Genomic DNA, 20,192 nt, shown 5'->3' with positions numbered 1-20,192 from the left:
GGAGAAAAACCTATGATACAACAATCACCATATTTCAAGTCCTTCAATTACTCACCCAACTTTATATTTTGGAAACAAAATAACACATAGTGGAAAAACTTTTCCTAATCCTGACAAAATCTTTCAGATATAGATACTTTATTTCATTCCATACTTCTTGAAAAAAAAACCATTCCATACTTCTTGAAAAAAAAACACATAGTTGGAACACTTTTATTGTATTTGATTTTTTTTATCTTAATTTATATTAAAATATTAATGTAATATTCTTATATTCAAATAAATAATTATGAGTAATTTTTATATATAAATTTTAATGATATGAGAAAAAGATAAGTAATTAATTATGAATACTTTTTATATTATATATTAAATAAAATTAAAATTTATAATTAAATTTATAAATTATAAATTATATTAAAATGAAAGGTATTATATGGATTGTTGTTAAATTAAGATGTAGCATATTATACAATACAACATAAAATTGATGTTTAAATCTTTGAATAGAAGCATATATAGATATAAATCTATAAACAATTTAAACAAAAAAAGAACATAGAAGAAGCGTTTGTTTAATAATAATAATAATAATACTAATAGTAATACTAATAATAATAATTATAATAATAATAATAACCATACCAATAACAATAATAATAAAAATAATAATAATAACAATAATGATAATGCTAATTATAATCCTAATAAAAATAATTTTAAATTATAATAATAATGTTAATATCTATACTAATACTGATATATACAATAATATTATACCGATAATAATAATAAGGGTTAAATATGTTTTTTGTCATTTCATTTTGATTGAAAATTTAATTTAGTCCCTTTTGAAAACATTGAACAAATATAGATTTAGTCGTTTTAACCAAATTTTATTAAGTTTATTTGACATTTCAAACATATTTTATTATAATATTTTAGTTTGTTTACACTGTTTGACATATTTTCTCTTCAAAGTTAATTGACAAATGCGTTTGAAACGTCAAATAAACTTCAAAATAATTGTTTAAAGGACTGAATCCATGCATTTATAAAGATAAAGAATTAAATTGGTTCAAAGTTTCTAAAAGGGACTAATTCCAATTTTTACTAAAAGTCAAACGATCAAAAATATATTTAACCCTAATAATAATATCAATATTATAGGTAATAATAACAATACTATTAATAATACAAATAATTATTAAAGATGATAGACGGTTGTTCTTTATTTATTTTTTGTTATAAATTAATTAAAAATAAATAGTAAAAGTAAAAGATGATAGATTATAATTATTGTAATTGTTCTTCAAATAGTAATGTTGTTATGTGAATTAAAAGATTGAGTTTTGATTTTAAAATTTAACATATTAAATTTAATTGTGTTTAATATGATAATATACTTAATGTTTAATGTATTATATATTATAACGTACCGATATTTCAATTTGGATCATTTATCGTGTGCGATATATATCTGTGTTTGATACTTGAAAATATTTAATATGTAGTATCTAATCTACATAGCAGTAGTACTTTTATGATGACAATAATTTTAAAAAAAGTGTTGACAAAATTTAATACATACGATTTTAATTTAGATTCACATACTATCAATCATATACTTATCATGTTTTTAAGAATTATTTTACACTTTTCCATATCAATTTATACAACCATAGACCCTATGGGAGTGGAAAAATCAAATATTTAATTAACATAAATATTTATTATTATTAAAATTTAAAAAACAATTTAAATTTTTGTATTGTATTTAAAAAATTAATATCAATCTACATTTAAACTTTGGTGTTTCGGTTATTAAAAACATCATGTCAATGGATTACACAACCATATATTATATGATAGTGTCTAGCATGAATTGGGAGCTGATTAGAGATCATGTGAGAGCACAAAGATATTGAATTATCTATCTTGTAAATTTCAGTTCATCTACTTAAAATTTTGTAAACTCACGACTAATTACTACTATAAAGAATTAGAGAAATTAAAATTGAAATTAATTTACATAGAATCCAACAGAGTTCAACAATTCAAGAAAAAAAACTGAGAAAAACCAAACAATTCTACATCTATGCAAAAGTGGAATATAATCAAAATAATGAACTACCAAATTGGTTAGAATCTAAAAGGAATTGCAATTAGCAGTTTCAATTGAAAATCTAGAGGTGTAGATACAGTATAATTACAGAGATTATATGTAAATATAAATGAGCAGAAATATAATTAGGGGTTATGTGTAAATATACAAAGCGCTCGATGCACTTTACCCTTTGGCACAAATGTAATGACAAAGAGCTCTAATTACTATGAACATAAATGTAGTACCAGTCTTCAGTGCACTTATTAATTTGATGAATAATCATCAAAGAAAGCTACCAATCCCAAGACATGATTAGCAAGGTTGCACAACTTTCTATGTTGTCAGTGGTGGCACCTACCTAACCAAGATTTGAAAAAAAGCAATAAACTATTTTACCGTGTAAACATATCAATAAATTTAAAGATGCAATAAAAGGAAAATTAAGTTATTGAAATGAGTCTCTTAGTAATTTTAAGGAATAACCCAAGGTTATCACAAAACCTAACTAAAGTAATCATAGCACACCCTAAAGCTAATCCTGAATAGTTAATCCTGCTTGATATTTTTTCCTGCGCACATTGAGCATAAAAACTCAAATCAATTCATATATATAAATTCTGAAAATTTTTGTATCTGTATCCAATACTTCGTAATACCATTGTTTCTTGATAATGATGAAAATGAATGGACCATAAAGCTTGCCAAAGACAATATAAATCTTACCTACTCTAGAAAGATAAAAACAACCTTTAAATCCTACCTAGCTATAAACTGTCATGGTGTTTCCATATCAATGAGGTTTGTTTATTTATTTATTTTAATGAAAGAATCCTCATTCAAGTGAAGGCTAAGGATCAAGGCTTTACTTTGTTAATTTCACAAAGAGCTTCTCCAATATCCTGTCCTGAAATATTGCCTCATGTTATTAACGACATCAAAACAGAAAATAATGCAGTTAAGAAAGAACATCATATACCCACATTCTCTAATTGTCACTTACTGATTAAGTTCAATTTAACTCTTGAGGTTGCATGTTACCATAATCTTAATTTAACTTTAAGATGATGCAATGGAAGCAAGGCAAACAGGCCAAAGAAGCCAGATCTCATAAGAGGTAACAACAATCTCAACCTCCAAGCTCCTCTATTGAAACACTCGTGTATCAAGCAAGGGGTTACAACCCATTATAGACATAAGGATCATAAGGATGATGCTGAAATGATCTAACATAACTCTAATTCATTCAATATTGTTTGATTCCCATATATATATATATATATATATATATATATATATATATATATATATATATATATATATATATATATATATAAAGAAAAATATACCATTTGAAGATAAGCACGATCAAATGATCTTGGTTTAGGATTTCGATTTATGGAATGGAACCAACATGGGAAACCACCTCAATCCCACTCTGAAACAAATCAAAAATAACTCATCATTTGAAATTCTTGTTCACCATTTTAACCAAAATATGAAGACCGTTTTAAATATACACCATACGAACTTTGAATTTGCAATAGAGAACACATATTTCCTTCTCTTGTTGTCATACTACAAAAGCATAAATAAATGGCCATCATGAATTGAGATAATAATTTTGATAAATGATCCTGCATATAAGCAAGATGAAGTAAAGCAGTGAAATGAATTTCAAATATGTAATTCAAGATATTTATTAAATGAAATGTAGGCAGTAGAACAAAATCATACATCACAAACTACGATTAGAAAAGGATTAGCAAAGGAAGGCTTTTTAGAGAAAAGAAACTTGGTCACTGTAAAAGTTTTAGTAAGTGAATCTATCAGTTATAATAATATTCCATATTATGGACATTTGAATAGATTAAATCATGGAAGAGATCAAAACTATCATGGAATTTGCATGACAATGGGTTATTACAATTATACTATCATCAAAGACCTTTAAGAGCTACATTATACAATCACATACTATAAAAAAAGCCCATGGATAAAATAAATACAAAACAACAATGGTCTATGATGGTTAAAAACTAAACAAAGGCACTTGATATAACTAAATGCAAATAAAGAACAACTAAAACAAAAACCCATACTATTACCTGATTCTCTCTGAGTTTAGAACACATAAATAGGGTATTCTTATCTGAAATAAAAATCAAACATGAATGAAGAAAACACTTACTCCTAAGCTTTAAAAAAATAAACTTTTCTTCTCTGTGATGGTTAAAATTAAAAGAAAGCAACAAATTTTAATGTAACTAAATGCAAATAAAGAACAACCAAAAGAAAAGTCCATAGTATTACCTGGTTTTCCCAAGTTTAACACATACAAACAGGATCCTCCTCTCTGAAAACAACATAACTTAAAAATTGTAAAGGAAATAAGAAAACCTAGAAAATTGAATAAACATGAATTGAAATAACAACCCTATATTCTTGGAAGCCATGCAAACCTGTTGTTTCCCATCCTCCCCTCATGAAAAGTTTTCTACAAAATCATAAGCTAATCAACCAAATAACTCCCAAATTAGATACTTATTCCACTTCACATGATGATGACAACTCAAGAGATTCAACACATTAATTACTATGATTATTTGTATCGTTTCAAATTTATATATTTTAACAGTGAAATTAGAGAAAATAATGAAATGTCATTGAACAACCAACACCTCATGTCATTGACAATAAAAATTGAGTAGTTTAAAAAAAATATGGAGAAAGAATATTTGTAGATAATCTTAACATACATAATTATCTTGAACAAATGGCCTATTAGTATATAATAAAGGCAAAACATACATAATTATTTTGAACAAATGGCCTATTAGTATATAATAAAGGCAAAAAAATGTATGTCTCACCAATTTAAAGAAATTGTCTTAACAAACCTGCCAAACTTTTCAAATCATAAAACATCAGCTGACAAATCATATTTAAACAAAAAGAAAAACTTATACTATTAAAAATGCATTCAACTTAGAAACAGTTTTAGAACTTAAACAAATTTAAAAAATTTTAATGCGTACACATTTCTAGATGAATAAACTACAATTTTAGAACCCCAAATAACTCTACAAAATTTAAATATATGTACATTTTTAGATAAATAAACTAAAATGCGTACAAAATAATAATATCAACGTCATTAAAAAGTATTTAACATTAATATGCACAATTAACAAACCTGTCCAACTTTCCAAATCATAAAACATCAGCTGACAAATCATATTTAAACAAAAAGAAAAACTTATACTATTAAAAATGCATTCAACTTAGAAACAATTTTAGAACCTAAATAAATTTAAAAAATTTGAATGCGTACACATTTCTAGATAAATAAACTACAAGTTTAGAACCCCAAATAACTCTAAAAAATTTAAATGCATGTACATTTTTAGATAAATCAACTAAAATGCATACAAAATATTAATATCAACGTCATTAAAAAGTATTTAACATTAATATGCACAATTAAAAAGTGAATAAAATTGGAAGTAAATAACAATATTAATATAGCTAATAAAGATAAAACAAACAATAAAAAATTTGAAAGTATAGATTTTTCTGAAAAAAAAAATTATTTGTTAACTTAACAAAATAATTGTATTAAGCATTCTCTCAATAAATATAAAGTAGATAATGTTGGAGTACAATAACATTTTCTTGATTCTACAATGCTTGCTTCCAGTTATAAACACTCGCAATATAACACTAAAAAAAATATTTCAATTCAAAATGGTGGAGTGCAAAACATATATGAAACCTACACTTCTATATCATTTTTCTCAAAATTAAACATTCAAAATGGTTTGTTCTAATTTTTTGTGCAGTCATACAATGTTGCTTTCATAAACTAAAAATTAAACAATTTTACCACGTCACGCATGCTAGTTGCATCTACCTCTCAGTTTCAAATTCAAGGAAAAACATAATAGTGAGGAGCTCTTGTCACTACAACAAAAAGTAAACAAATTCAAAATTTAAAGGATTAAATCTCATACCTTAACAATAATATGACTAAAAGAGTGAAAAAAGATTTAATAATGCTAATACTATACAAAGGAATGCAATTTCTTAAAAAAATTAGCAACACATACCCAAGCTTTTAATTTGATCTAATATGAAGTTTTTAATCTCATGAGGTTTCAAAGCTCAAACTTTGGCTTGAGGAGCAAAACTTTGGCTTCTGGTGGGACTATTTCAACTTCCATGGATGAGTGTGCCTGACTATTTCAACATGGAAATTAAACCACTTCTGCACTTCATCGCCACATTATGTCAACAACAGATAACAAATAACAGATGCTTTGTTTCTTTATTACTATATATTTGTTAATTCTTCAATCAAGGAAATAAAGAGTATTTGAGGTTGATTTATGAACCAAATGAAAAAAAAAAACAAAACATAACCTTCACTTTCATCTTCATCTGCAATGAAGATCTGGGAAGGGAATAAACTTGGTAAAGGAACACAACTTAGCCAGTATTTGAAGGAACTAATACTAAAATTCAATGTAATAGTCATGTACCCGAATCAAACACTAAAATCTTACCTGATGAAAGTTTAAAAGAACTTTGCACTTGAGCCTAACATGACATCAATCCGCTATCACATTCGTGCTTGAGATTAAAGAAGGAGAACAACTAAGCAGAAAATGGAAAAAGATCTAGCAATGTCAAAAATCATAATACCACATGACATTAGTAGTACGAAAAATTTTGTTCTCTTTCTCACAAATCATAAATTTTTTTATATTTCTAGTAACAGGAACACAAATTAATTTCCTATATTTCTAATAATAGAAATTCAGCCCGAAAAGAACAACAATCTCTACAAAGTTAAGCTATTACAACCTTCAGAAAATAAGAAAAATAAAAATAAGAAAAATAAAAACTGAAACTTTAGAAAACATTCAAAAAATGAAGTCATTTCAAATATACAAAAGAAAATAAAAAAATTACAAAAGAGTAAACAAACCATACTTTAACAAAAACATTTTAAGAAAACTTTACCATTAAACCAGAACAACCATCAAGCCAAAACAATGGCGGAAATGGAAAGAAAACAATCATCCCATGAACAAAAACAAAACCATAACAACAAAACCCATAAAGCTAAATAAACAATGTCCAAATAAAAAAAACCACAAATCAAAAACCCATTTCGAAGATGAAAGGACAAACGATAATAAGACATGCAAACAAAACAATCACAGTAAAATAATCAACAAAAGAACTAATAATTCAGAAAAAGAAAATAAAAATGACAAAAATAGTTACTTGCATTTTGGCTTGAATAATGGAGAAGAAAAATTAATTTGAATGTTCTTATTACATACATACAAAAAAAAAATTCTTTCCAAATGAAGAGACGAAAACTAAATCAAGAAAACCTAAACTTTGATGAAGAAGATGTAAAGCAAGTGATGATGAACAGGACTAAAGCCTTCGATGAAGAAGAAGAAGAAGAAAACATACAAAAATAAACTTATTTCCGAATGAAGAGACGAAAACCAAATCAAGAAACCCTAACCTTTGATGATGAAGATGTAAAGGAAAAACCTTTGATGATGAAGAAGAATAAATGGAACATAACAACTCTCCCAAATGTAGTTATGCACTTAAAGAAAAAAATCAACATCAAACCATCTAAATCCCCCGATAAACTATATGGTAAATGCTAAAATATCAAACTACAAAAATTGAATGCTAAACACTAAAATCCCAATACAACGCAGATTCACAATCCAAACGATAAAACGCACATTTCAGCCATACCACTTACAAACACCAAAATTTCTTCCAGCCAAACAACACTCCAAAACCAAAAGTAAAAAATAAAATACCCATTCACAAAGACAAAAACTTTTTTTTTCATAGGAATAGTCGAGATCAATAACCAAAATAAAAAACTCCATAGCAACAACAAAAAATAGAATCCACAATCCACAACCCTCAACCCAAACACAAAATCACAAACAACACAAAAAACAGAACCATAAATTCTCGCAAACCCTCTTTCAACATACAAACGAAACTCCAGATTAAACAAAACGATCAAAACCTTAAACACTTAAAAGATCAATCAAAACCCTTCACAAAAAATAACTCATAACTCAAAACGGACATACCTTCTACATAAGCATTGCACGACAATCACTGTCCCCAAAAAATGCCTTTAAAAAAACCAACAAATGTAGATGATAAAAGAAGAAGTAGAAAAGAAGAAATGAGACGAAGCAGAGGAAGAAGGAGGAAGAAGGAGAAAGGAAAGCATAAATGTGATTTGAAATTTGAATCTGCATAGAAGCTTTGAAAGAGATCCATCACACGTTGCAGTGTTTCTGCATTTAAAAGTTGGTGAAATTACCAAATACACAAACACAAATTCACTACGGAGGAGAAAAGAGGGACAAAATAGTAATAACATTTTCAGCTGGTTAAACTATTCCAACAGGGTACCAAAATGACGAAAAAACCTATTTATTGGACACGTGTCAGATAATTAGATAGGGGTGTTACGATAATATCCCTAGTAATTTCTTTTCTTAGTTTTTAAGTAGATATCTTAACACAGAGAGACTCCTTTATATTAAATTTACTAAATATAATCATTAATTCTATATAGAAAAAGTTTATTTAATTTATCCCATATTAATTTAATACTCATGTTTAATTATATTTTACTTATGTAAAATGTATAATTTATTTTGAAATTTTATTATTTAATATACTTTATAAAAATAATAATGGATTATTTTATGTATCTTAAACTTACTTAAAGTCATCTGCAAGTTTAATTTATTAATCGAATATTGACTTTGTGATAGCCTTGAGTGTAAATTTAATCAGTTATTAATATTATTGATTGTGAATAATTAATTAAATCCAGCGTCTGAATTGCTAAAAGCATTTAATCGATTATTTCTTAACGAGAATTAATTAAATCAAGCATGCATCGACCACGTCACTTCAGAAGATTGAAGAAAATCATATTAAATAATTGAGTTCAATCATCAGATTGATTACAAGTTGGAACACCTTCAAATAAATTTTCGTTAATAAAATATCAAACAATAAATTCATAATTCGTCTTAATCAAAATCTTTTTTTACACCATTCTTTAATTAACTTTATTTTCGTTACATTCAATTAGAAGTTAGTTTTACCTATATATGTACTTCATCAACGTACTAAGATGATTTTTCTTTTTCACTCAAACTATAATTTAATAAAACAATTTCAATTAGAAATCAGGGGAAATTTTCGAAGCACCACATTGGAAAATTAAAAACAAAGAGCTACCATAAACACAAACCAAATTAATAATAATAATAATAAATAAAAAACTAAACTCAGAATCTTAAGTTCGTAACCATAACCATAACCATACACACAAGAAAAATTATAGACACGAAATTTGACATTAATTATGGTTAATGCAATACATGAGTTTTTCCAGTTCCAGAACCTAACTGCGATGAAAACAAGCTTGGTAACAAATGAATTTCATTTGTATGTATGAACGCCCAATTTTATTTATCGTGTTCCACAGAACTTCACTGACACTTATTTATGGCGTAATGAACAAATTTGTTAGAGTCTAGCATTGCGTAGTTGTTGCTTAAGCAAGGGTTGAATATACTCTTTAAAGCCATCAGGAACAATTGAATCATTCAAAGGATCCTTCCATGCCTCCTCGTACAACTTCGGATACACATTTCCGTCGTAACGTCCCAGAATTGAACCAAGGTAGTGATCAGTGTAATTATACGCATCAACAAGTGCAACTGCATTAGGACGAACCTGACCACACGTAAAATGATCAATGAGTGTTCATACAATTGACTCAAATGTAAAAACCAGAAGATGCTATTGAATCGTTGAGGACAAACCTGTGAATACAAGTTTCTCAGCTGCTCACTGGCAAGTGATCCTTGTTTTGGGTCAATGCAGCCAGTGGAAATAAAATCACCAAGATGCTTATGAAGAAGAGACAAAGCATAGACGCTGCAGAGAACTTCTAATATCTGTTTCACTCCCTTTCCTGGTATATCTTGCTGCAACTTCTCAATAAATCTAGAAAAAAAAAAGTCTGTGTAAAGAAGTAAACTTTGAATCTAACTCAATCTTACAAAATCGTCACCCACTTATACAGTATAAATTAACCTTATTTCTAATCGATGTGAGACGTCTAACTCATGGTTGTGGTACCATGTTAAGAAATGTAATTGTAGATTGTAAATTTATGGATAATGGAAGAAGCTCACTTGGAAACAACAATTAGCTGGCAATGAGCAGCAGCTGCCCCAACTAAATCTGCTGCGAGTTCTTGAAAACCTGTTGTCAGAAAAGCCATTAGCAAATGGCGAAATAATTTCCATTCATGTTGCACGCACGAATTACAACAATAAATCAATGTCCAGTTACAATTAGTTTACATCTTGAGATGATCTATGCCTTTAAAATAACTTGTGACTTAAAAGATGATCGAATCATTTACCCTCTTCAGAATTAGAGAACTTGCTAAGATTTTGAGCACAAGCAACACTCATCCTAGCAGCCCTAGCTTCAAATGCGCTCAACACAACACTAGGCTTCAACCAATCCTCAGCTGCAGGGAATGAAAACAAGTATAATATTACAACTCATAGTAATATTAACTAAAACCACATTTGATTTGGATTTCATACCCTTTTTAACATCAGAGTGGTATTGCAACAGTTGTTCCAGTCGAGCCATATAAGCTGTAGTACCAACAGGCTTATTTCCAGTGCTCAGCTGAGAAACAGTCTTCATGAGATGCCTTGCCACCTACATCAGATTTTTCAGAAGTTGTCAAAACAACTTAATTATTCATAAAGAAAACCTCAAAAAGCAGAATGCATGGGGATGTAATAAGAAGCACACATAAAAAAATATGGTATTGCTTTGAATTTAAAACCATACAAAACCCACAAACATGAGGGTTTTGCCTCAAAATATAGGTGTTTTAAAAAATGTATGAATGCATGTCAAACAAACAAAAACCTAGCTCTCAAGAAAAAGAAGTTAGTGGTCATGCTGCACAACACTAAAGCTTATTCAGAGCTGGGAAGACTAAATTAAATAATGATTAACAAAATAATAGAATGCATTACCTGTAAAAGCAGCACAATATTGTCACCTTCATAAGTGCAAGCAGGAGCATAAACAGCAAATAACTCAGGGAGACCACTGCTACAAAGGTAACCATGACCACCGCATAATTTTCGGCATTCTTCAATTCCATCCTGCAAATTGAAGTCAATTTAACTTTAATCGAGCATAAAAGTTCAGAGTTACATAATGATGTTATAAGGATACCATAAAAGGATAATAGCACAACCACAGAAACACTTCATCCATTTATATGCATGGATTACTCATCCAGTGAATTATCTGACACACACTTATATGATTGAATAACTCATTAATAGCAATATATTACAGTACTGCAATTCAGGGATATTAAGCTCTTTTTTATCAGAAAGCGCTTTTTACAAAACTCCATACGAATGCACTTAAAATATAACGGAAGTAATAACGTACAGCAGTGGCGGTAGTAGTCAAGGATTTCAATCCAGCAGTGCATGCATGAGCCTCAGGCAATGTTGAAAAATCATTAGCTTTCAATCTTTCTGTCACATCCGTATAAAGCCATAGGAGCCACTCACCAACAAATCTGAAAGCATAAGCAGAAGCCAGCAGAGGGAAGAGCCTAGATTGCTGTGTTTTGTAATCAATCACCTAAAAGAAATGCATAACCACGAATTAAGCACACCAAACTATGAATGAAACTAATTGGAATCGCATTTTTTAGATGAATTCAACGTCACACAACTAAATTTAATACACCAGATAAGGAGGGATCTCATCACACTTCCCATTACATATCATTAAAAAATGTCGTTAAAAAGTGAGACTTCTAGAATTAGGCAACGAGGGGCAACTTAGCATCAAAGCAAAACCGCTTATTTTAAAATTCAGTACGTAATTTTGGTTTAGCCTCCTTTTTATTGCTTTCTAAAATTTGTAATATTTTTAAAAGCAACAACATGCATCAATGTTGAGACTTTTAAAGCTTACCTGTGTTTCTAGACCTCCATTATGCGATCCAAACTGTCTTCGAACAGCACTATATCTTGTAGCAATGCAAACTGCTCGAGACAAAGCAACTGATGCATCAGCAACAATTTTTTGTCTCACATTTACCATAGTGCCATAAACTAGTTGTCTTGGAACATTGGAGTGTACATATTTTCCTTCTCTGGTAACCTGTGAAACCCTGGTAGATTAAAAACAGAGAAGTCACCCCATGATACAGTTGACAAAAGAGCACTGCTAGAAACACTATTTGACACATGAATTTCAACACATTCCCTATTTAAGCATTATTAGTATTATTATACACCATGAAACCACAAACTTGGATTACTGAATTTTCCTTTGGAGAGGCTAGAAAAGGGACAAGATGTAAAATGGAGATACCTCATTAACATTTGATTCCTTGGAATTCGTACATGGTCAAATCTTAGTACTCCATTGTCCATGCTGTTATACGCTGCATTTCCAAATTTCATGCCAATATCACCAATAGTAAGGCCTGGAAGAGGTAAGTGATCATCCAAGCTCCGCAGCTGCACAATGAAACCTTCAAATTGGACAAATAATTAGTCACTTAATTTGCCTCTGAATCAATCAAACACCGGAAATTTGGATGAGTAAATTTGGCAATTACCATGCACTCCATAGTCTTGACCATCAATAACTAGACGGGCATAAACAATAGCATGAGTGGATACTTTACCCAATCCACCAGGCCACCACTGTTTAAATCAATGCATAAGAAAGTCAATACCGTTTAAAAAAGTACAAACAGTGAATGCATAAGAAAAGTTCAAAATTTTTCCCTGAAAAATGTAAGACGTAAAATCTTAAAGGGTTAAAAATGTAAGAGACTAGTAAAGGCACACAGTAGTCATCATCCATTTCACTCACTTTGCTGGAAGTCAATGTTGGGCTATGGATAACAAACTCGTCTGTTTTGGGATCAAATGTTGCAGTTGTTTCTAGCCCTTGAACATTGGATCCATGACCAAGTTCAGTTTGGGCATAGCAACCAATTATTTGCATTCTATAAGCTAGAGGTAACCACTTCTGCTGCTGCTCATCAGTGCCCTGTCCTTGGATAGCAGGCACAAACATTCCCTGCAAAACAATATAAATAACTAAAATTTAGTACAGAAAGGAATGCTACCCCTCCCCAAGATTTATCCCATGTAAAGAAAAAACAACTGGTCAATATTACATTTCTCTGATCAAACACACAAACTCCTTTGAAATCCTCAAACTAATATTAAGTTCATTCTCACCCATATATATTTTCTACATTATCAATATATTTCTTCCATACAGATAAGTAAGACAAGCACGAAAATGCAATCAGGACAAGAGTTTGCATTATACCCAATGAAGATCCGTAAATGCAGGTTGATCCACAAAAGCTCTGAGCTTATAAGCTTCCGGTTCTGTAAGAATGCAGTTTGCGAGATTATAGAGAACAGTGAATATTAATATAATAGGCAACTATATGCGTCCAAAGGAACAAAAATAAGATCCAAAAACAAATGCAAAATACCGAGAGCAGAAAACTCACCACTGAGACGGAGCTCGATTACCCTTTTCCATGCATGAGCTGCTTTCCTCAAAGTGTTCTTAAATAATTCCTTTCTATCAAGCATAGCTCTGTCATCCTTTCTGAACACCTACAAATGAAAGAAAACCAGTCCAGGTTTCAGATCTTCAAAGAAGCCACAACCACACTAAACTAATAGCTTAAGTTATTAGAAGTGAGTTTTAAGTTTAATTCAACCCTACAAATCTGGCTTGTAAGATGAGGTTTGCACCTCATATATTATGAAATTGTCTTATCTCTAGTCGAGATGTGGAACAAAATGTTCAAGAAAATTCGTTAGGATAGGCTTTAACTTAGCTCTGATACTATGTTAGAAGTGGGTTTTAAGCCTAACTCAACTCCACAAAAATTGACTTGTAAGATCAGGTTTGCACCTCATTTGTATATTATGAATTTTTCTTATTTCTAGTCGATGTGAGACTTCCAATAAAAATGAAAGAAATAGAATTAAACAACTTTACATGCTCGAAATGAACAGTGATTTGTGAAACATTAACTACCCGCTTATAGCTCGAAATACTTGTAAAGGAAGAAACTAGAATCAACTAATTTCTCACATGAATGATATTTAACTTATATATAAATTAATTTATAAAAAATAATACATTTAACTTTCCGTAAAGTTCATTTTGACTTGTACTTGAGCACATAGAACTTGATTCACTTTATCTTTTTATGTACTGCTACTTTACTATTACTAATCCAAATAGGACCTATGTAAATTTTCTTTCCACTATTGATACAAGTTAAATCAAGTTATATATTTCACCACCTTTCACCACCCAGCATACAAACTTGTTTTCTTTTCAATTAATTTTATTAAACATAAATAAATTAATTCACTACAAACTGCCTCATTATTTTCTGATTTCTGCTACACCGTCCACTGCCATTTCTTCACAGTGAAGAATATAGTTTTTTTTTTTTTTGCGAGAGTTGAAATCAATTATAGAGTGACACACTCGTGTCAATTCTCCTCCTCTCTTCTTCCCAAGAACCGTGAGTGTGTGATGAGGTTATTAATATTTGATCCCAATAATCTACAACTATATAACATGATTAAGATCACTTTTCTGTAAAGTTGACAACACGATTAAAAAAAAGGACTTTGAGATTGAAGAAGAAGTAGAAAAGGAAACTCACCGGATCGCTAGCAACAAGGCGAGAAATCCGGTCAGAAAGCTCAAAGTCTTCACGGGAACCAGCCCAAACGATCTTCATCTCTTCCACATCGAACTGTGCCTTGTTCCTCTCGAAAGCCAAGTGGTCAACACCTTCCATTTTCCACACACCAAACCCTAACAACGTTTTCTGAAATCTGATTACAACAGCGCAGTTTTTAATTCAGAAGTTCCTCCCTCATAATGAGTGAAAATATTGTCTGCCTTTGTTTTATAACATGTTTTCAAAGGACCAAAAACACAAATAAAAAACGTGATAATGTATGTTGACTCTTTATTTTTTACGAAAAACAAAGCCTTGTGTTGTGTTGGCCGACACGCTGGTCTGGAATAGATAGCGTGATTGCTCCCAATCCTAAGTGGAAATGGATATTTCTCTCCTTTTTTTTCTTCTCATCCTCTCATTTTTCATTAATATTTTTCACACTCACCACCTTCATCTTCCTTTTTTTTTTTGTTCACATTTATCGTCACTGTAATATTTTCTGCTTTATGAGTTTTCGTTTTGGATTTGATGTTTATGTAAAAGAAACAAAAATGGAGAAGCGTGACAAACAAAGCAAATAACGGCTGTCTAGTGGTCGGTGAATTTGATATTAATTAATTTGGGTGCTGAGATGGCATTGACTTTATCAGAAGACCAATTATAAGTCTAGTTCAAGATTTTTTTTGGACGGCTGCGAATGAGAAGGAAGAAAAGAAAAAAGAGAGAGGTTATTTAAATTCAAATAAAAAAATTAAAAATTAAAAATTAAAAACATAAATAAATAATTACTGTTACTTTGATTAATATGATAAAATTAATTAAATAATAAATCCAAACAACTAATAAATCTAAACAATTAACTTTTATCTTAATAATAAACTCATAGAAACAAACATCTCATATTTACCTGAATTAACTTCTGTCTAGTAGGATAAAAAGAGATTGATAAGTTGATAAGTGAGATTTTGAGTTCTATTGACTATTTTAAGAAAAAAAAAACTGTTATTAATTTTTAATACTTTTAAGTACAAATATACCAATTAATTAAAAATATTTTAGAAAATTAATGTGCCAAATAATTATTAAAGAGTCAAGTAAAAGAAACAGATAATTTTCTAAAAAGAATCATACAAATATAACATAGGTAATATCAAATTAAAATCCAAGTCTCTAAAACTCCTTTTTTCACATCGATTTTTAACTTATTTTTTATTCAAAAAAATTATTTTTGTTAACACATTTAATACTAGTTTTTAACACATTTATTTCATAATTTATAGACACCTTCACATACATGTATATGTTTAATTAATATTTATTATTTTCTATAATTTTCTTTTTATCATAGTATATAATTTATTGTATAAATTTTCTGTTTCTAATGTTGATCAGATATTAATACGGACTAATCTTTTTTTTGGTACAAAATAAGATCATTATAGTGTTATCAACTTTTATAATAATTAACTTTAAATTTTTATTTAAAATATTTATTGTTTTCTATAATTTTCTTTTTATCATATTATATAATTTCTCAAACACATTCTCTCTCTCTCTCTCTCTCTAAATGTCGATAATATATTAATATGGATTACTTGTTTTTTGACAAAATGAGATCATAATGTTATCAACTTTTATAATAATTAAATTTAAATTATTATTTATTATTTTTTTAATTTATTGGAAAAATCTAATTTCTTAATTTGATTAAGCCACCTTTTATTATCTTTATAGTAAAACTTTCATATATGACAGAAGGCGAATAATTGATTTTTACGAAAAGTTTTAAATACTTTAGAAAATTTTCAACAAACATATTTATTAACATAGTGTATGTAATTTCTATTAACTTTTTGAATGTAAATATTTACATATGTTTTGAATTTGGATTTGATAATAATTTAACGAATTCAATTTTTTTCTCTAAACAAAAATATTTTAAAAACAGAAAAGTTAATTTAAATTCAACATATTTAAATATCCTAAAAAAATTTATCAACAAAAAATAAATAAATTATTGGAGTTCACTTAAGGAGAAATATCCTAAAAAGTAATGAAATTCTCTACTAAAGAATGAGAGAAATGAGAAGGCATGGTACCGACTTTGATTACTTCTGTTGACGAGGAATGCTTTTTATTATTTATATTTATTAAAAGTTATTAAAATAGACAGATTTTGAAAAATAAAATTAATGAATGATAGTTGTTACAGTTGTATCTTCGATTTTCACTTTAATAATTATAAATATACTTTTTAAAATTAGTACTACTAAATGTATAAAGCAACTCAAGCATTATTAACATGATCATTGGTCCATTTTACATAGTTACCACCTTCATATTATACACAATAACTCCTTATTAATTGGTCTTTTGCCAATAACATCTTTCTTTTGAAATCAATTTCAGACTGGTGAGATTGTAAAAAGTTCATGCATGTAGTCTCCACTGCGGATTGGAGAGAATCTGCAATGAAACACAGAAAAGTTTCTATCAAACCAGTGTTTATTAAAGTAAAATTTAAGAAAGATGTATGAAACTAGAAACAAAACTAAAATAATGTTTCTAGTCATGTCTATATTTTATGAATTGTTATGAGATATTCGAATCAGAGTAACAGAACAAACTTATTTCTACCTTGGAGGAGACGATTGGCTACAACAAGTTTCGATGCATTCAACCACGCAATCAGGATGAGGATCTAAGAAAAAAGCCATCTACCAAATACAAGTTTCAAACACATTAGCAAATCATGTTAATTAAGTGAAAAAAATCACCATAAACCTCATCAAAAAATTTACTTAACACATAACCCCAAAAATTGCAAAATTTTGGTGTGAATAAAAACACAAGAGTTTCTGATTAGTGGATTACTGAGTAGCGTTCTTTGCCAGTTCGTTTAACCCGGTGCATTGTTGATCTATAAAATTAATGGCAGATAATTGAAATTAATAAATATTATTTGTAAAGCAAAGAAAGAAAGAAACAAGATAAGATTGATGGGTAATGAGATTACTTGTATAAACAATTTGTCCACCTCTCCATCAAGTCTCCAATGTTCACAATAAATGCCCTGACTCAAATCATGAACACTATAATTGTACATTTCTTAATGTAACTGTGATAGTGTAAATAGATAACATATTGGACTGAGATTCAAATTGTTTTCCAAGTATCAATAAATTCTGCACAAACTTATCATATATTCATGAACTCACCCCTCCATGTAAGACACATCCTCCCAGACTCGTGGTTCCTTTGATTTGTCCCGACAGATCTGAAAATATGATAATGAAATTCTCAAGTCCTAGAATATAAGAATTGATTTTGATATATAAATTAAAATATACAAATAACTACTAAGGGCAGCAATAATGTGGGTAAAAGCATAGAAATATATAACCATGGAATAGTAACCATAAATATGAATAAACCTGTAATCCGGGGACTCCATCAGTGATGAGAAGGGTGAGTGCCCCACAATCTGAGTGTGCAGAACATATCTCTTCATGACCTCCCATTTCACCTACCAACAATATCAACAAGTGTAACCATTTATGTTTTAACTAAGATAGATAAATAAAAGTACTACCAAATGCAGAGGTTCTTTGAAGCAAATTAACAAACATGTGTGATGCTGTGTATATGATGAGAGTAACTGGAAGAGGTTGGGAAAGAGAAATGTAGGTCAAAAATGAACCTGGATAGCGCAGAAGGCGAAGAAAAGCTGATGGTTTATCTATGGCACCTATCTTTTCAAAGAAATGTTGATCCAAATTCAAGGACAGGGCAATTAGAGAAAACAGCTTTTTTCCAGCTTCACTGTGTCGCAGGAAAACAACATTAATAACTTCTAAAATACACATGCAGAAAGGATTCTTCAATATAATTCTAATTCATTCAATTTTTTATTTTTTTTTATATTGAGAACTGTATATTTCATGTAAACGTTAATTTTTTTTTATATTCTTTAACATTCTTGTGTACTCTTAGTTAAAATGCATAACATATTATAGAGTTGTGACGAGTTAATAAAATAAAAAAATCACAAAATTTAATAACTTTCAACAAATTTCAACTAATAATAGAAATGATGTTTGAGTATATGCTATAATTTTTCTTTAATGTTTTTTGCATGTATATTTAATTATTATTTTTAGGAAGACATACAAATTAAAATACTAGAGAAAAGAAATAGTATTCTGATTAGATTACATGGAAAAGGGGGTAAAAAGGTGAAAAAGAACAAAAGATGCTGCTATTTTACTTCGTTGGCCATTAACAATATTCATATTTGAGTGGTAAAGCAAAAGAAACTAACAAGAGTTTCCAGTAGAATGATTCCATTGATGATCTCCAATTTCCAAGTGATTCTGAGGTGTCCTTGCAACACAAATATCTCAAATAAATATTGTGAAGGTTTAATTTATACATAAAACGAAAACAGCAGCAGCACAACTAAACCTTCAGAAGGCCATTGATTGAGCTTAGCATTTGCTGAATCTGCAATAGGACCAATATAATAGCTCTCTTTTGAATCACCTGATCGATGAGAATATATCAGTTTGGTGTTTTTCTAGATACAAAATTAATTAAGCATTTCATATAGAAGACAATTTCATGAAAATTTCATAATATATATCTCATTTTACAAATTGATTTTATATGAGTTAGACTTAAAGTTTACTTATTACCCTGAATGCCTAAGGCAGGATCGAGAGGAGTGTAACCTCTGAATTGCTTGCGAGCCAACTTCATTTTCTGATTCATCGGAAGCGAGAAGAAGCTTCTACTCTCATCAAACGCTTTACCCAACTCCTTCTCCACCCCGTGGTTAACAAGGTAAAAGAAACCATACTCGATGCACGCCTATTAACACACTTCAAAAACATATATAACACTTATTTCATCATCAAATCAATTACATTAAAAGAGAAAGGAAGAACCTGACGAATAGCAATGGCAGTGGAAACAGAATCGCGTGACGAGAGATCTATGACAGGGAGCTTCATCGCTGCAGATATCTTCTTCTTCCTTCTTCTTAGTTCCAGTAGTTCCAATAATGGCAAATTAATGTATATGTAGTTCCCTCCGATCATTATCTTTTTAATATTAATGCATCATATATATTATATTGAATATGTTTCTATTTCTTACGAAATAAGATCACGATTCGGGATTGCCTCCAATTTA

General features: G+C 29.3%; 2 protein-coding genes across 3 annotated transcripts; both read right to left on the bottom strand.

Annotated features, from left to right (window-relative positions):
* Positions 1-9,518: 9,518 nt before the first annotated feature.
* Positions 9,519-15,447, bottom strand: LOC114173920 (peroxisomal acyl-coenzyme A oxidase 1-like). Its single transcript, XM_028058596.1, has 14 exons — positions 14,976-15,447; positions 13,794-13,902; positions 13,604-13,665; positions 13,136-13,345; positions 12,876-12,963; positions 12,626-12,788; positions 12,224-12,422; positions 11,687-11,884; positions 11,257-11,388; positions 10,810-10,930; positions 10,620-10,730; positions 10,387-10,456; positions 10,012-10,195; positions 9,519-9,922 (listed from the first exon to the last, which is right to left on the bottom strand). Exons 1-14 carry the CDS (start codon positions 15,111-15,113, stop codon positions 9,713-9,715), a joined length of 1,995 nt encoding a protein of 664 aa, XP_027914397.1. The 5' UTR covers positions 15,114-15,447; the 3' UTR covers positions 9,519-9,712.
* Positions 15,448-17,273: 1,826 nt separating this feature from the next.
* Positions 17,274-20,151, bottom strand: LOC114173100 (2-oxoglutarate-Fe(II) type oxidoreductase hxnY-like). 2 transcript variants are annotated; one of them, XM_028057324.1, is made up of 11 exons: positions 19,946-20,151; positions 19,730-19,868; positions 19,464-19,541; positions 19,321-19,372; positions 18,700-18,821; positions 18,434-18,525; positions 18,218-18,276; positions 18,016-18,072; positions 17,874-17,919; positions 17,637-17,716; positions 17,274-17,465 (listed from the first exon to the last, which is right to left on the bottom strand). In XM_028057324.1, exons 1-11 carry the CDS (start codon positions 20,096-20,098, stop codon positions 17,405-17,407), a joined length of 939 nt encoding a protein of 312 aa, XP_027913125.1. In that variant the 5' UTR covers positions 20,099-20,151; the 3' UTR covers positions 17,274-17,404. The 2 variants fall into 2 exon arrangements, with proteins under 2 accessions (XP_027913125.1, XP_027913123.1); XM_028057322.1 differs by having other exon boundaries at positions 19,694-19,868; positions 19,946-20,149.
* Positions 20,152-20,192: the final 41 nt, after the last annotated feature.

Source organism: Vigna unguiculata, chromosome 2 (assembly GCF_004118075.2).
Source record: "Vigna unguiculata cultivar IT97K-499-35 chromosome 2, ASM411807v1, whole genome shotgun sequence".
In the NCBI taxonomy this organism is placed as follows: Eukaryota; Viridiplantae; Streptophyta; class Magnoliopsida; order Fabales; family Fabaceae; genus Vigna; species Vigna unguiculata.
Note: the sequence above shows the minus strand (reverse complement) of the source record. Positions and strands in the feature narration are given on the sequence as shown.

Bases quoted from the DNA above. Each gene is read 5' to 3' on its own strand.
- LOC114173100 (XM_028057322.1), bottom strand. From the start codon at position 20,098: ATGATCGGAGGGAACTACATATACATTAATTTGCCATTATTGGAACTA. The intron at 19,869-19,945 runs GTTCTTCCTTTC...GTGTGTTAATAG, and splicing joins CTGCCATTGCTATTCGTCAG to GCGTGCATCGAGTATGGTTT. The intron at 17,466-17,636 runs GTAGAAATAAGT...GTTTCATTGCAG, and splicing joins AGCCAATCGTCTCCTCCAAG to ATTCTCTCCAATCCGCAGTG.
- LOC114173920 (XM_028058596.1), bottom strand. From the start codon at position 15,113: ATGGAAGGTGTTGACCACTTGGCTTTCGAGAGGAACAAGGCACAGTTC. The intron at 13,903-14,975 runs GTGAGTTTCCTT...TTTCATTTGTAG, and splicing joins GCCTTGTTGCTAGCGATCCG to GTGTTCAGAAAGGATGACAG. The intron at 13,346-13,603 runs GTATAATGCAAA...ATTGTTTTGCAG, and splicing joins CATTTACGGATCTTCATTGG to GGAATGTTTGTGCCTGCTAT.